The sequence below is a fragment of the Oreochromis aureus genome, linkage group 16, assembly GCF_013358895.1.
Source record: "Oreochromis aureus strain Israel breed Guangdong linkage group 16, ZZ_aureus, whole genome shotgun sequence".
Classification (NCBI taxonomy): Eukaryota; Metazoa; Chordata; class Actinopteri; order Cichliformes; family Cichlidae; genus Oreochromis; species Oreochromis aureus.
Window position 1 is genome coordinate 19028411 of NC_052957.1, and position 18315 is coordinate 19046725.

General features: G+C 38.5%; 1 protein-coding gene across 1 annotated transcript in view; it reads right to left on the reverse strand.

Annotated features, from left to right (window-relative positions):
• Nucleotides 1-14820, reverse strand: part of LOC116320573 (poliovirus receptor-like) — a 29431-nt gene extending 14611 nt beyond the window's left edge. The window contains exons 1-4 of the mRNA XM_031740201.2: nt 14539-14820; nt 13251-13592; nt 12834-13136; nt 11119-11212 (exon numbers count right to left, since the gene is read on the reverse strand). Of these exons, the coding sequence (XP_031596061.2) occupies nt 11119-11212; nt 12834-13136; nt 13251-13592; nt 14539-14599 (800 nt within the window). The 5' untranslated portion in view covers nt 14600-14820. The remainder of the gene's footprint in view (nt 1-11118; nt 11213-12833; nt 13137-13250; nt 13593-14538) is intronic.
• Between the last annotated feature and the right edge of the window lie 3495 nt (nt 14821-18315).

Genomic DNA, 18315 nt, shown 5'->3' on the forward strand with positions numbered 1-18315 from the left:
AAATATGCTGACAGAAACATTTCAGGGATTTTGAGTCATTCTGCACTCCAGATGCGTTAATTGTGTTAAAGTTTAATCGCGTTGACTGTGATGGCGGATTAATTTGCGTTAACTCGTTAAGTTTGACAGCACTAATTTTTTACATTTTATTCTTATTATTTTTTATTAGTCTGTTATTTTTATTTTTGAAGAGTGCCAAACAAAAATTCCAGTGCACTCTTCTCTCCTTTAAGCAGCCCTGCATGATTGGAACTGAAAGCGCTATACAATACTTTTGCTGAAAACGATCCCAAATTTAGCTTCTCCACATTACAATGGGCTCTGGAGAAAGCCACTTAAGTGGGATGCAATCAGATGGTGAGTCACTTGTCTAAAAGGATACAGTGAGGTAATCCATTCTAAATTCTTCTTTTTCCCTTTTTTTGATGACTTCATATTGCTGTTAGTGGATACTCCAATACGTGCATTTCCACCATCAGCAATAACTGGTATGAACACATGTGACTGGACTGTGACGGACTGATGATGTGGACTGAAGTTTTGACTGACTTGAAATTGAGATTAAAGACTGTACCTGTTTTAGGATCACTCACTTCTAATGCCTAATTCACCCCTAGCAGTAAAAAGGGTAGCTTCATCTGACTCTTCTTCTCCAGCTGGGATATCAAAAGGATCGGTGGGGTCAGAAAGAAGTGAACCTCAACATCACGCACTAACAGTAGATAAAGGTTAAATGAGTTGACACTAATTTTCTTACATTAATGGATTACATACTTGAAACTTAAAGGTGAAATAGAAGTGACCAACAAGGGGGGAAAAAAAAGATCCTGACCCCTTCACTTTTAAATTCTTTTATATTCTCCCCTTTTAGTTTTTAATGTATTAGTTAAGCCTACATGTATTAATTTCAAAGTGTACTACCCCAGTGTGAAACTGTAAGGAAGAGGACTCCCTTAGTAGTACTATTTATATTATAATTTGTACAGCACTTTAGGAGCACACCTTTCACTTTATTAAAAGCACCTTATCTAGCACTTTATTTAGCATGGCACTTTAAGCATAGATTTGCACATGAAGAACATTTGTTTAATTATTTATCGAGTATTTTAAAATCAGCTGGTAGCCTCCTGCACAGCTGCTCCTCGACAAGAAATGTGGTAGTTGTCTGTGAGGAGAAAGAAATTGTTACTGGGAGCAAAAGGTTACCAGTAAGGAGAACTAACGCAAATGTGTATGTGAAAAGTCTAGAAATAAAGGTGGTGCAAAAAAGTGACTGAGATGTGATTACTCACCTTTCTTTCCTGTGTCCTCTCCGGGGTGTTTAGGCAAATGTTTCCTCAGGGGTCCAGACACCATTTAAAGGTTTTGGAAGAGGCCATGGGTTAAGGGAGTGTGGGGAATCTTTTGTGCTTGGGGTTTTTGGTGTTTTTATAATAATGGTATGGTGTAAGGCAGGGGTCTGCAACCTTTTACACCCAAAGAGCCATTTGGACCCGGTTTCCATGCAAAAGAAAACACTGGGAGCCGCAAATACTTTTTGACATCTAAAATGAAGATAACACTGTATATATTGTTTTTTATCTTTATGCTTTGTGTGAACAACTAAGGTGTGCTGCTTATGAAATCCATGAAGTGCTACAGAGAAAATTAAATTATTTTCATGTAATCAACACATTTTGAACTCTTAAAGAAATATAACAAAAGGAAAGACACCCAGCTGAACTAAAATGATCTATGTAGCAAGCAAAAACTGTTGTCAGCCGCCACCCTTATATCGCCTTTGGGCTGTTGGAGCCTTGACCTGACTCTTAAAAAATAATTGGAAAAAAGCACTATGCTGCTGAAAAATGAAAAATAGATATTTGCAAAATTCTGCCTAAATATGTATTTTACCTGGTTAATGCGTGCGGCGGGGCGTGGTTTGCAGCGCCGCTGCAGGGGAGGCGGACGCACCTGAGTGACAACCGCAATCACGCCTCGCTGCCTTTACGTCTGCGCTATCTGTGCTGTTGTGTTGTTGGTGGTGTATGTCGGGCTGTGAGCTGAAAAGCTACAGCCGGCTGTATGCGTACAGCAACCGTGTGTGAAAAGTGCTCAATAAAGAGATGCTCAAAAGCATGCTCATGGAAACATCGTCGGGTCTGCCGTGATTTGTTTACAATGGGACTTCTGCTCCTGAACCTCTGCGCACAGAGTCCGCAAATCGGGGCTATACGAAGTCAGTTTACGCAGGACTAAGCTGTCATCTGTCAGGCGTGAACGGTGTTTGTCTTTAACATAGTTCACGGTAGAGATGGCACGATACCACTTTTTTATGTCCGATACCGATACCGATATCATAAATTTGGATATCTGCCGATACCGATATGAATCCGATATAGTGTGTTTTTTAATCAATAAAACTGTTTTTTTAATATCTTGCTGCATTTTGTATAAGTTCAAACTCAAGTTTAAATAAACAACAACACTAAAGCTATTCTGTTATACCTGTATGTAAAAAATACACTGCGCCCAAAATATTTCATAGTTCAGCAACACTGATCAATCTAATAAACTTAAACCTACTCCATCCTCCCTATTCTGGTATTTTAAAGAGTACTTAGCAGAAATATTAAGCAACCTAACTAATAGGGTTGCAAACTCCTAGCAAAAAAAAAATAGGGAACCACCCCCCACCCTCCACCTCATGATGCTTAATCGACCTAATCAACTTTAATTTGATGCAGGGTGAAAAAAAATGCACAGAAACAAATTATTTTTTAAGAATAATTCAATAGATTCAACATCTTTCTTCAACAGAATTGCAGAATTCACAGATGGTATCTTCCCAAAGGAAAAAGTACTATAGCTTACTAGGGTATATTAGACTTAACAGTTACTATATACAGTAACGGACTTCTATACATTTTACATCAGATTAAAACTTTGGGTGTAAGATTCGGATAAATATTTATTAAAAGCTAGATATTTTAAATGAGAATAAGAAAGAAAAGTATGTCTTTGTGCCCCCTTTTCCCTGTTAATGCCCTATCGGCCCCCCTGGCTAAACTTTGCTAGATCCGCCCCTGCACAGTTACCAGCCGTCAGCTGCGTAGAAAAGGATCCTGGTGTAGAAAGTAATATTAAATAAATTCTAACAACAGCTTATCAAGCTTAAACGTGCTGCTGTTGTTCAGCCGCTGGTTTCCTCTTTCTGGTGCAAAGTGGGCCAAAAACAAAGAAGAGAGACGGACTCGCGACAGAAAAGCCGATCAGCTGATCATCGATTGAAGTAGCAGCAGGAGAGGGAGAGAGAGAGAGAGGCAGTCGCTCCATATATCGGTTGTTAAGCTTAACGCGGGAATGCTTTACAAACATTCAGAGATGAACTTACACACTTGCTTTACTTCTCTCTGGGATAACTTCCTCGGAGATGAAATGCTGGTTTGCTAGCGAGGCTACAAATACACACAGCCGCTCTATCACGTGACGCACACTGCTCCGACGTGCTACGGTTATGAGGCGAGTTACGCCGCGTCGCAAGTTTTGTGAGGTGCTTTTTTGATATTTAATGGATCGGATTACATTTTTTATTTCTCGCCGATATCCGATCCAGTAATTTACGTCAGTATCGGACCGATACCGATACGTAATATCGGATCGGTCCATCTCTAGTTCACGGTGGAGAACAGCTGCTGACATAATGTGGATCCGAAGATCCATAATTGGCCTATCTGGGGTTGAAAGTCTCGATAAATGCACGGCGTTTCAAGGGCATACCGGCTTCATGAGTGTGACTCTTATTTTGAGCGATGAAAAAATAATAGAATATAATTTTATTTTTATATTTCAATATCACAATAATCTTCCAATTTAAAACTACGAGTTAAAAAGAACTAACATAAATAAAATACACTTCAGCTAAATACTTCTAATTTATTTGCCCAAACCAGGCGGAGCCGCAGTATAAGGACTAAAGAGCCGCATGCGGCTCCGGAGCCGCGGGTTGCCGACCCCTGGTGTAAGGATAAAGTGTGAAATATTTATTAACATGAAAATGTATGTCTATATTTATTTATTGAAATTGATGTATTGTATAATGTGGTGGAACGTTGGGATTTGAGAACTAACCTGTTAGTGGGATAACCGTTTAGCCTGTGACAGCTGAGTATTTAAGGCTGCTAGTTGTCATTAGACAGTGATTGCTGTTTTGTGAGGAGAAAAGGCTTGATATATGAGTCATTGTTATGTCCTGAAAGCTATATGGTGAATAAATACCTCTTGTTCTACTATACTTGTCTTGGTCTGCCTCACTGTAAATCCAGCCACGAAAGGTCGCCCTGTTACAGAAACCAATTAGTTTTAATTAATTGAATGTAACAAGAAAAAGATACAAAACTCCACAGGACCCTGATTGTCTCATTTGCATATCCTCAGACAAATGCTGCCATTTTAAGAGTTTTCACTGTGGTGAACCAGCTCTGTACTCTTTAATGCAGGGGTCTCAAACTCAAACGAGCCATGGGCCACTTCTGGCACTGTCATCTCATTGGAGGGCCACTTTAGTGTTCAAGTAGTACAAAAAAACAAACAAGAAAACACCACTAATATTTCCTCAAATGTAGTGTTTTGTTTGTTTGTTTTTTTAATTTCAAATATTGTATAACGAGACAAAACTGTAAAAATGAACGCATTTTTTTTCCTCACTCTTAACTATCTGAAGCCTTTCATTGAACTACGTGGCAGCACATTTGCTATAATTGTGTTTGTATTTAACAAAATAAAAATGCAGACATAAGCGTACACATTAGTTTTTGACTTCAAGTGAAAATTGTTTTCTTTCCAAATAAATCTGTCGCTGAACTAACACAGCCAATCCCTCAACATGTTTGTACTCTCTTGTTACCTCAGCCAGGTCCGCGGCTCTGAACCGTGCTAAGGTACGGTGGCCCTGAGAGGCCAAACGGACTGCAACTTCAGAAAACACTTGCAAAAAGAAAAATGCTGCAAAAAGAAAAATGCTGCAAAAGGAAAAACGCTGCAAAAAGAAAAACACTTGCAAAAAGAAAAATGCTGCAAAAAGAAAAATGCTGCAAAAAGAAAAACACTTGCAAAAAGAAAAATGCTGCAAAAAGAAAAACACTTGCAAAAAGAAAAATGCTGCAAAAAGAAAAACGCTGCAAAAAGAAAAACGCTGCAAAAAGAAAAACGCTGCAAAAAGAAAAATGCTGCAAAAAGAAAAACACTTGCAAAAAGAAAAACGCTGCAAAAAGAAAAACGCTGCAAAAAGAAAAACGCTGCAAAAGCACACAAAGCACAACGGAAATAGGAAAAAGACAACGGAAATGTTTCTGGGGAGACAATACCGGACGGACCAGTTGCACGAACCAAAACATGCTAACAAGTGCACTGGGAGACACTTCAAAGAAGTGGAGCGGCCAAAGAGTAAACTTTCAAAAGTAAGTTCTGAATATTATGTCACTTATTTATGTGCAAATGTTTAATAATGAGGAACATTAAAACATTACTGTTGGCCACATGCCGGCAAAGTTATGTGACATTAGCGATGTTTGTACTTTCAGCATTTACTTTGTTTTAAAGCCTTTACTTTATACGCCGTTAGATAGTTGACCTTAATCTTACAGAGAATCTGATGATTTTGTGGATAATTAAAGTCAGTCATATATCCACAAACACAACAAGCTGAAAGTCAGTGATGCTGCTCGGTTTGCAGTCCTGAATATGACGGCACAAGCAGGATTCACTGCACTGTTAATGTTAGCTATGTTATATTGCTGCCTCTGTTCGATGGTGTCGAGTCAAACGGACTTTAACGTGTGTTTGAACGAGCTGACGGTTCACTCGTTAAGCTGAAAGAAAGATGCTTTAATCACAGGAGTCACACATGTGTCCACTGGACCATCTGGAACTCTTCTTGTTTAGCACTTTCGTAATAACACAAACACTAAATCCTCCTTCTCTTGTGCTGTTTTGTAGCAGTGTGTACACCTGAGACTGTCACCTGTCTGTCTGTCCTGCACTCTCTCTCTGTTTCTTTCTCTCTGATTGTGGAATAAAAGTATGAACATGTATTTATAAGTTACACTTGTGTTTGAATCCTGCAGCTTATCACACATTTGATTTCCATGTGTGACGACTGCAAGTGTCCAGAGTGAGGACAGACTGAGGGACCCACTGCTGCACATCATCTGTGAGGCTTTGCACCCCTGATGATCCACCAGGACAAACTCAGCAGTGTGTGAGGAAGAGGAGGAGGAAGAGCCAGCAGCAGCTGACAGATGGAGAGAATAGACAGACTGTTCCCTGTTTGTGAAGGACTGCTAGAAAAGTTTAAAATAACTAATTGTCTGTCCTGAATCAGTCTTATTAGGTAATGTTCAAATAATTTGATCATTCCAGTGTTTTCAGTGTGGGAGAAAGTACCCAGGGCCTTCAAGTTACACACTATGAAAGGCAGCAACAAGTTTAATATTCAGAAACCTAAAGTATGTATCAGCAGCAGAATGGAGCTAAAAATAAATGTTTGTTTCACTTCTATGAAGCTTTGAGTATTTTGGATTAGTAGTACTGCTGTGTTTGTTGCATCATATTGCTGTAATTGTTTATATGCTTTATATATTCTGAGGTAAGTTGATCTATAGTGTTACATCATATTCTATAAGGATGTTATGTGTTTGTAGACTTTCTGCCCAGTTTGACCCATTTAGCAGAAGTCGGCCTGTTTAAGGCTCTGTTGTTTAAAATGTAATTGTTATTTTACAATATGTATGTAACTTTGTAATTTTTAACGTGTTGTCGCCTCTTGGCCAGGACTCCCTTGAAAAAGAGGTTCTTAATCTCAATGGGATTATTTTTCCTGGTTAAATAAAGGTTATAATAATAAAAAAAAAAAAAAATATCTATTCTGTGTGACTTAAAGCAGTTATGACATGGTCTGATTTTCTCACCCAATAAAGGAATATTTAATATTTCAGTCTACTCTTCATTCTATCAGAAACAGTTATCACAGCTCGTACATTTGCTTCTTCCACACATATATAAGCATTGAGCCAAATTTAGTAATGCCAACATATTAAAAAAAACAATATTTGTCTCTTATATATAATACATCTATATATACACTGTCAAAGATGCTTGTCTTTGAGTGAAGATTTAAGGTGATAGGAAATATAAATAAATGCAACTTGAATCTTTACTGAAGCTCAGTGTTTGGCACAGAGTTCATGTTCACTGCTGTAATAACTAATAATGATTAATAAAATATTGGCCATATTATATTTACATTACCAAAGTGAGATGACTTTAGTCTCATGAACAACATGAGCTAATTGTTATTTACTAGCTAATCTTAAATGACTGTTCAGTACAGAAATGAAGCCCAAAAATCATCAGCCTCAGATACTTATCAAATCACACAAAGCTCATGTAGAAACAAATGTACAAAATATGTTCTCCTTCATTTCTGTCAAACAAAGCTGTATGAAACGTTTCCAGCTGTTAGTATCATGGTTGCTAGGCAACCTGGGCAGCGCGACGGAGGCTAGACCGTCCCATCTCACAAGCCTACAAGCCGGCCTCAGCGGTCTTTGAGTGCGGCCCTTAAGGACCGTTAAGGCTGCGTACTTTAAGGCTGCAGACCCTGAATTGGGAAACAGTCCCTGAATTGGGATACAGCCATACATACATGTTTTGGTTGTGCAACTGGTCCGTCCGGTTATTGTCTCCCCAGAAACATTTCCGTTGTCTTTTTTCCTATTTCCGTTGTGCTTTGTGTGCTTTTGCAGCGTTTTTCTTTTTGCAGCATTTTTCTTTTTGCAGCGTTTTTCTTTGTGCAGCATTTTTCTTTTGCAGCGTTTTTCTTTTGCAGCGTTTTTCTTTTGCAGCGTTTTCTTTTTTGCAGCATTTTTCTTTTGCAAGTGTTTTTCTTTTGCAGCATTTTCTTTTTTGCAAGTGTTTTTCTTTTGCAGCATTTTTCTTTTTTGCAGCGTTTTCTTTTTGCAGCATTTTCTTTTTGCAAGTGTTTTTCTTTTTGCAGCATTTTTCTTTTTGCAGCATTTTTCTTTTTGCAAGTGTTTTTCTTTTTGCAAGTGTTTTCTGAAGTTGCAGTCCGTTTGGCCTCTCAGGGCCACCGTACTAAGGAGACCTCTGGCTAATACTTTGGGTTCCATGTCAGGCTCGTAGCTGGGAACTAGCTTTACTGTCTGGGTCAACTTTGCTAGCGAGAGGCAGAGAGAGGCATTGGAAGGCTGCTCCAGCAAGACTTTATTGTTTCGGAGGAAAACATGAGCACAGTGTACAGTCGAGTCTTAACAGTTTACGTACAACCGGGCTCGTCAGGCACTCTTTTTGGCTGCAGTGGTTATTATTATATGTACATGCTTCCATCTCCTGTTTCTGGTCTGTAGCACCTCGTACTTTTTGACTTTTCTTTTTCCGTCCCACACGTTCTCCCTGCAGCAAGGACTACGCCGCCCATGAGGCTACAGTCTTAAAGGGCCATTCCTGTAACACTCTGCTCATATTGCCTTCATATAAATCATTTTTCAAATAATAATTTTTGAAAATATTTCTTCAGATCAATATGCTGCAAATGGCCCACAGGGCGCGAGTTTGAGACCCCTGCTTTAATGAATGTTATTTGAAATGTTTCTTAATTTGGTAAGTAAGCAGTCCATTATCATCTAAGTTCGCATTAAGTCTCTTTTGTTTTCTTAATTTCTTTCAAATTCAAAAGTACCAATTTCAGCCTTGAGCTCTCTGTTTGAAATGTTTGTCTTTAGATGGGAAATTGTAGAATGTGATCTAAACCTGTGTTAACAAGAGGTTTTTTTAACATCATGTTTTTACTTTCATTGGAAGATATCATCTTTCTTGATACACTTTATTTTGCTTGTTTTTTTCTTAATGTCAGTGTTTTTAAATTAATCAGAGAAGAAAAGTTTGTGAAACTTTTGATTATTCAAGATTTCTGAAAGTCAGAGAGTAAAGTGTATAACAGGGGTTCTGCCAAGGTTACTTGTTCTAGTTGTGCAGTAAAAATGGTTAAAGTGAGATTACTCTTAATTCTACTCAAAATAATTGAGCTAAACTGAGCTAAAATGTTAAGGTCAAACATTATGTTAACGCATTTATTTTGTGTCGGTCGATGCAATAAATCTTAGCAATTTCAGTAAAAATTAATAAATACTTTATAAAGAAAGATGTCCTTCTATTGTAACTACAACATATCCTTATACCACTGAGAGCACTAGCCTTCCACTCCTAGGTGCTTACCACCCGTAGGAGGCACCATAGCTATCGGGTGCAATCTGTATTGGATGGTAGTTGAGGATGAAGGCTTTGGATGCTGTTGGGCACTTGATTGACACACCTCTGCAATGTTTGGTGGACATCTAGGGCAATACATCTGGGTGGCAGACTGTGGTAGTAGTTCCCTTTTTAAAAAGTGGATCCAGAGTCTGTGCCCCAGTTACAGGTGGATAACATTCATCAGCCTCCACGGGAATGTCTAGATTATGGTACTGAATGTCCATCTGTTAGTTGAACCTCGGGTTCAGGAAGAACAATACAGTCTTTGTCATGGTCATGGAATACACTCACCAATTAATCGTGTCCCTCATGGCTCTCTGTTGTGACCCAGGAATTTGATATATCTGGTCCATCATTATGTTTCCATTGTTATTTGGTCCTTGCACAACTTTAGTAAGAGGTGGTCCATTTTGCTAGTACTAAATCAGATCTGTTCCGAATGGGTGTTGTACTTTGCCAAGGCTGCTTTTTTCACTGATTTTTGTTTTTGTTTTCATAGAGCTAATTTCTAGGAGTATCCAAGTAGCAGAAGGTCTTCTCTTTGGTGGCTTTGGGGTCTTTTCTCTGGTTTTTGTGGATGATGAGGATATGTTCGCATCACCAGGTGGTGGCCCCCTAACAGTGGCCGCTAGCAGTGGGATGGTTGGCAGCTGAGTGTGAAGTAGCAGGACACAGAATTTGTTCCTCAAAATCTGATGCTATGGTTCTCAGTTGGAAAACAGTGAAGTGGCCACTCCAGGTCAGGGGCGAGTTGCTCCTCCAAGTAAAGGAGTTTAAGTGTCTTGAGGTCTTGGTTACAAGTGATAGGAGAGTTGAGCAAGAGATTAAGAGATGGGCTTGGGCCATGAGAAGACTACAACAGTATGTCACTAAACTCTGACTAGTAGATGACTCACCATGGCATCAGCACATTTGTCTTTTAGCAAGATGAGCCATGTAGATTGCTCATATCACTTTACGCAACACCCAACTCTGTACTTTTTCTCCATGCAGGTAGTGATTCTGCTCTTTCATGTCGGTTAGTATGTTCACAGCAAAAGCTAAATCCCAAACCCAATCTGTGTAACTCAGCTCAGAAAAATCGTCAGTTTTCTCAAGTAGCTCCAAAATGAGAAAATCTCTTGTTTGAGCTCCCACAACATAAACAGTGTTCGTTGGAGTGGTAAACCTTTAATGTGACTCTAGCATGCTGTCTGTGCAGATAATTATATAGTCTAGGCTGTGCTAGCAAGGTGTGGTTTGCACTTTACCACTGCACTCTGCTCCTTTTGTGCAATAAAAAAAAAAAAATTATCCATGTCTTCACTCTTCAAAGGCTGTAGACTGCTCTAGCATTTTCCTCTACCCTTCATACCAATTAAGATCAGCTGATTGCAGCAAAGTGCTCATGAAGAAAAGGTATGCTTGATGTTTGTTTTTCCCTTCCTATCCACCATCATTCACATAACTGAAGAACCTTTGTAACACATAATTGTAATGCAAGTAACGACATATTGGTAACTAATGAGATTATTGAATTTAGTATAGAATTTAGTAACATGCTCTATTACTGTATAACTAAAAATGTAATGTCATTCCAGTAAAGCGTTACTTTGGAACACGTTTCACAGAATACTGCTACATAATGTGATATGGCCTGAAATACAACACCTCTTTATCTCTCTCAGGGCTTTTTTTTAGGTGCCAGACAACATAAATCAAACTCTCAGGGTGCAGTTTAAATTATTTTCGAACCACATCTCGCAACACAGTATAATTAAGATGAACTAAAAAAAAACGTTGAGTACTGAAATGTTCCAGCGCATTTACCTGTTCCAGTTATATTTAGCTTCTGGATTGGCTGCTGCCACACACTCAAATGTGTCCTCTGAAATCTGTCTGATGTTCACTTCTGTGGGAGAGACTGCAAAAACAGAAAACAAGAAAAGTTTTAATCCTGAAATAAGGAAATACAAACGATGTCACAGTAATGTTTCACACATGTTTGAATCCTAACATGTCAGATAAAGTCATACATTTTGGTGAATTTTTGCTATTTTTCAAGGTCATTTGGGGAAACATTTTTTTTCTTGTTGCATTCTCACACTGCTACTGATTTATGTTACTTTGTGTTAGGTTTTTGTAATGTTGATTGTCATTTATGCTTAGGAATATTTAACAATATATGCTTAGAGGTGTATAATCGATTGTGTAGTGATAGGATGTGTGATCTTTAGTAGGCTGTAAAAGGCTTTGTGTGCATTCCAGAGCTCTCTGACTTTCACACCCACATTTTAGGAGCATGGGAGAGGTCGTACCTTGTCTTATTGTTTTATGGTAGGATAAACGTGTTTTAGTCTAAGTGCCTTTTGTTTAGATGGACGGCTTTGGGGAGTCTTCCTGGGGTCTAATTTTGACCCCAGACACACACACACACACACACACACACGGTATTCTTTGTTCACATGTATACCTATGTTAGATGTCATATGTTAATGAACCTATGCATATTCATGTAATCACAATAAAAGAACAGTGTTACGGGAGAGCGGACGAGAGCAACTGGGGTCAAGCGAAGAAACGGCGTTTGTCCGGTTCTCTCCCGTGCACGTGAAACATAAAGAACTTCGCCTACTTCGTGTCTTGCTTGCTGTGTAATTAAATTGTCTTCAACGTTCCAGCGAATAGGTTCAAGCTACAAACCTATCACTTTGCACTTTATACACACAAAGACCACAGTGGATACCAGAAATGAGTAGTTATGTCTGTAAAATGCATGGTTGGCTGGTGCACTGGAGTGCAGGGTCATGCTCTCTCTCTGATCTCTTTCAAAATAGCTTAAATTATTTTTCTCTTATGGTTTGACCCAACAAACCTCTTCTTCATTATCAGTTCATCCTTGTGAGAGCAACTTTTTCATTTAAATTTTTCCCCACTTCCAAAAATACAGCTGGAATGTCTATTTCTGCATGATGTTACTTGTCTTTGACAGCTGAAAGTGAGAGTTGAGTCACATCATTAAGTCAAAGGCAAGAATGTGGTAACAATGCCCTTTGTCAGTCATAGCCTCTAGGGAAAGTCACGAGATCAGAGATGAAGTGGCAAGAAAAAAAAATCCTGAAGAAGAACAACTTTAAATATTTAATGCTTTCTGTTGCAGAAAGTATGTAACAAAAAACAATCCAGAGTATTATAAAAAGCATTGAATGTTCAGACTTTGCTTTTTTAGCATTAAATTTGTACATAGCCAGATAACACAGATTAAACAGTGAAGAGAAATTATCCAAAATGTTTTTGCAGACTTTCTGTAGTTTAGTAATTAAACCCTGTCGCTGAGTTCAATGCTGGGCGGTGTGTCTGCATGCCTTTTTAAAAAGCAAAATTGCACAACATGACATTCAGATCATAATTCTGACTTGTCTTGTATGACAGCTGTCATACAAAATAGTTTTAAACAAAAGATCTGATCAAATCTTTAAAATTCTTAAATGAATAGTGACACAAAAGAAGACAAAAAATAAACTACATGAGCAGCTGATACTCACAGTAGACCTGTATGGTGAAGGGCAGACTTATTTCTTTAGTCAGGGAGTCACCGCTGATGTCACACCGGACCTGGCGACCATTAATCTCTCTCGTAGGTACACCAAACAATGAGCTGACTGTGGTAGTTGTACCGTTGTCATACTGGGTGGAATTTGTTGTCATCCGCACTTTGTCTGCAAATGTACCAGTGAGCCACCTCACCTCTGCAGGAGGCTTCGATCCAGCAGCCGTGCAGGTAGCAAATAAAACCTCTTCTTTGCCCAAAGTGGGAAGATTGTCCTTGATGCTTGTGATAGGAGGCACTAGGAGAGTTACAGCACACAAGTAAGTCCACATGCATGCAAAATGGTGAAAATAACTGTTTCACACACAAACACAGATAATATTCTAAATAAAAGTTGTTTTTTCTTCCATACCAAAAACTTTTAGAGGTATCTCAGTCTTCTGAGTTCCACTGGGAAACAAGGTGAAGATGCACGTGTAGCTGCCTTCATCCTTCAGGGCAACATTGGATAACTGGAGAGTTCCATTTTTGTCATTAAAATTCCCGATATATTTAAATCGATCATCACGTCCATTGACAAACCGTGGTTCTTCATTTGGCCTGACAGTGATAAAATTGTCATTACTGGGTTTTTCTCTCATTCTCCTCTGCCAGGTAATCTGTGTCAAGTCTTCCGTGGTGTCAGTGAGTTTGCAAGGTAAGACAGCTGTATCTCCTTGAACCACTGTCACGCTTCCACCAATCACCTGGAGAGCTGTAAAGTGAATGGAGTAGTATTAATGATGGGAACTGAAAAAGTAGAAACATCAGAGTGCCCAATAAGATTTACAGGATTAAACACTAAAGTATAAGTTAACTTGTATGTGGTCTCCTGATTTTTTTTATTTTATTTTATGAGGCATAACGCATTAACCATAGAATGTGGAAGAGCACTTGATGGTATTTATGACATACTCAACCTCACATTGTATACATGGACAATCAAAAGTATCCATCCATCCATCCATCCATTCATCTTCTTCCGCACTTCACCCTTTTCTGGCTGAAAATGCCAGACGCCATCGGATGTGAGCATTTGTAGCGTTGTGTTGTGTGATCAAACTGCATATTTCAGAGTGGCCTTTAATTGTGGGCAGTCTAAGGCACACCTCTGCAATATTAATGCTGTCTAATCAGCACCTCGACATGCCACACCTGTGAAGTGGGATGGATTATCTTGGCAAAGGAGAAGTTCTCACTAACACAGATTTAGACAGATCTGTGAACAATATTTGATAGTAATGGGTCTTTTGTGTATGTAGAAAATGTTTCAGATCTTTAAGTTCAGCTCATGAAAAATGGGAGCAAAAACAAAAGTGTTGCGTTTATATCTTTGTTCAGTGTATATGCCAGATCTCTCTCTCTCTCTCTCTCCCTCTCTCACACTCACACACACACACACACACACACACATTCTGAATACACCTTTGTAGATTCGTGCACAGGGCTTGCACTCACACGTCTCTTCTTTTTACACCGTTACATTATGTAAACTGGCAAACGCACAGGCAAATGCTCCAGACGTGCACACGTGCACTGAGATTGACAGATACATGCACGCACATATTGTTTCTTCAAATATTGGCTCCATATTTCTTGGCGTTAGCCCTTTGATCTATGACTGTATGCATGCGTGAATACAGAAAAAACTTTCTACATACCGTCGCTGCCCAGCAGCACAGACAGCAGCGCCAGGCAAGGTGCCACAAAGACACGACGCATTTCAATTATTCCCGTAATAAATGCGCCTGAAAACACAAACAAGTCCACCCATTCGCTCTTCTTTCTCCTAGGAGCAGCGACCCAGCGACATGGTTGAGTTCAGTTAACAAGTTAGTTCAGTTAACAAGTTAGCAACACGTTTCTTAAGTGATGGAGGAGCGAAACAGCGAACGCAACAACGGAACAGCGTTACTCAGGATTACTGGAGGTGGCGTCAGGGAAGAGGTTTAAAAAGAGGAGCTTCATGTGTTAGTGGAAGGTGGAGTCAGGAAGGAGCAGGTTTAAAAAGGATAAAAAAAAAAAAGCTCCTTACATATTTTGAGAACCCAAGTAAAAGAAAAGTACTTGGGTTGCAAATACATGGTCCTTTACACTTTATTTCGTTTGGACAGACTTAAGAACTTTATTTTCAAATCTTTTCTTTTTTTTCCATCCCAGAAGTTTTTGCTTGAGGATCATTCCTCTTTGATTTTACTTTTTGATCGCTTCAGTACAGTTTTGTTAAACACGTGGTCATAAAAGCTTTATGATGGCTGTCAGTGGGATCAACATAAAGATTCAATTAAGAGTTGAAACAAATGGTTACCGTGAGTCAGTGAGGAAGATTTTCAACCACCTTAAAGTGTTTAATTTGAACAAGAATACAAGAAACAGAAACTGGTCGTTCTTCAAAAAGCAGTAAAGAGGGCAGTTACTTTGGGATTACACCTGTCCAGATCCAAAGTGTTGAAGTTCACTTGAAAAAGCCACGAGAAGCATCCAAATACGTTTTTACACAGTTTTCAGTGTCTTTAAAGTAACTGAGCAATTTTAAAAATAAGGATTGTGTTTAATATCAGGATGAAAATCATTTTCAGTCAGTTACTGGATGAAGTTTAGAACCAATTCTTGACTCAAGTCAGAAATCACCAAACGCTGTAGTCTATATCAAATATTTTGCCCTTTGAGAGAAGAACACATGATAACTTTTTACATACATAATGTTGCTCAACCTAAAAGAGGAAAAATTGTTTAAAAAATAGAATTTAGTAGTTAGTAGTTGATGTAACATATTTGTGTCATATTTTGATTTTCATTTTGAATGGTATCAAAGTTTCGACATATTTAGAACTGTTAGTCATTTGAACTTTGCGCAAGCTCCTCCGGCTCCACCCTCCCTGTTGCTTAAAAAGTACGTCTTTGTTTGGGATCCTTGAACCTTTTAGTTTTAATTTGGATTAACAGACTTGACAGCTTTGTTTTTACAACTTTCCCATTGAATCCATCATAGAATTTTTGCGTGGGAATAATTCCTCTTTGGTTGCACGTTTTTGCTGTACAGACTTTCCATTATTTTATTTGTTTTGTTTGGGGAGGGGTTCAAATTACAGTAAAACACAGTCATATATTTGCTTTACCAAATCTACAAAGAGATCCAGCAATATCTGTGTGTGAATGAGCTTACGGCCATACCACGCTGAGCCCGCCCGATCTCGTCTCTCGTCTGATCTTTCATTTCATTAAACATTTCCCATCACTCATCATGACTCATTCAGATGAAAATATACTGATCCAGACTAAATAAATAAAATAAAGAGACCACTGAATAGTGTGTAACACAAAGTCAGTAAAATTTTAGACCTTTCAATCTGTTAGGAAGTATGAACCATTGTTAATCCACTTCACCTGCTTTGGTTAAAATGTAGGTGGCAACAGGTGCACCGGAGAGGAAACACGATGACCCCCAACCAGACAATGGGTTTACAAGCTTTACAGACCATTCCTCTCTCCTTATCCCTCCTGACTGAGTTTATTTTTGTAGTTTTCCTTTTCACTCGTGTCCTTTTCTCTACTGGTAGCATGAGATGAATCATACTCCTGATGAGATGTGGGTGGTGTCCTTTAAACTGCTACCAGAATGAGATCAGGGCATCAGTGAGTGTCGGGCAGTATGTGGTGCCATTTGGTGGTGTCAAATGCACAGATTCATACCGTTTAAGAGGTTCTCAATTCAAAGGATGTCTAGGGAAGGTTAGGGCACATTAATAAGTATTTTTGTCACTCAGGAATTGCCTGTTGCCTAACCCAGGGCCCACTGTAGCATAAGGCCTGACAAAGGATATTATGGTTCATGCGTCAGTAGCAGACCTACCAATTCTGGTGTTCTCAGCTAAATGACAATCAAGCTGCGGGTCTGTGAGCAGAAAAAAGGAGGCACAATCTGAATGTGGTTTTAAATAAAGGTTCTAGAGTCTGTAGTCAGTGTGTCATATTGCCATTATCATATCTATAAAGAATGCAATTACAGTATATAGTATCTAGATAGTATGTAGTGTAGTATCTACTTTTAAAAACTGAGGAAAGAAGAACTGTTACTCAGGTGAACTTCGTCTTCAGCTGCTTCCTCTTTCTTGCTTTAACAAAATCTTTGCTTGGGTTTCTTGAACCATTTTGCAATGTTGACAACTAACATTCTTTTAAAAGATAATATACATTACAAATAACCAATTAAAACTAACAAAGTTATCAATTTTGCACTATATTATATATGGTATAACAAAAACTGTCACTAAACTGGCTATTTAAACTCACTGCATGCAGTACTATTCCAGTGTGAACCAATTATGCTCAATTTACACCGTGCATTCAAACCTTCCTCAAAGGTGCAAAAATAAGCCAGATGAACTTGATATGACTATAAAAAGAAACTTTGACAGGCTAGGACAAGTAGTGGTCTTCTAACCTTTCATTTGGGAATTGCTGGAATACCTCCATAGGGAGAGTCATTCATTTTAAGAGGGGGAGTCTAGATTTTCAGGTTTTTATTTATTTTCTTTGATAAAGGTCCACAGAAAAGAAAACCGAATAACATCAGAATGACACAACACCAGAAAAAGGTCAAATACATAGAATAGATTACTCAAACAGATGACTCAGACAGTATTTAAACACCATGCAATGCCTGTCTCTAAAACATTCAAAAACTCATGTACTGACAAGATCTGAGTTAGAAAAACAGGTGAGACAAATTTCATATTTGAAAAGAACTACAAGCTAAGACATGTACTTAGCTTCAAGCGGTTGAACTGGTCGTATTGCATTGAGAGGCGCATCACTCATCCGTTCATTAACAAAAAAAAATCGAACAATTTAAAAAAATTTTGGACAAACTGCACAGCTAAATTCAAGCTGACCTCACCTGATTCGACATGCACATAGAGCTGACTGCGTTTTCTTCCATATCTGTTAGATGCTTCACACTGATAGGTCAGAGATCCAACTCAGCAGTTGTAGCTTTGCACCCTGTGACAGCAGACTGCACCAAAGACTGACCAGATCTGGAAAAATATGAACGAGGCTCAATATGAAATCTAGAGAGAGGGCAGGAAAAATGTGATTTATGCCAAAATTCAAATGGATTTCAGTTGTTACTTCTTACTGATAGTTGATAGTCTTTTTAATCTCTCAGATGAAGAAGTTTGAATTCTTAAACATCACCTAAACACCTGTGTAATGTTTAATTAGCACATTTTAGTTTAAAGTAAGGCTTTGTATGACTACTTTGTGTTTAGAGCCCAGATAACTTTGTTTATTGCTATTATTACCAGGAAATTTCACATTTGTTTCTGTGTGATCTTATGTGTGAAGTCATATTAATCTGAAATGGCAGCATCATTAAAAATTATGGAAATCTAATTCAGGGGTATGTGGTAATTCAGCGTGCTAAATTACCAGTC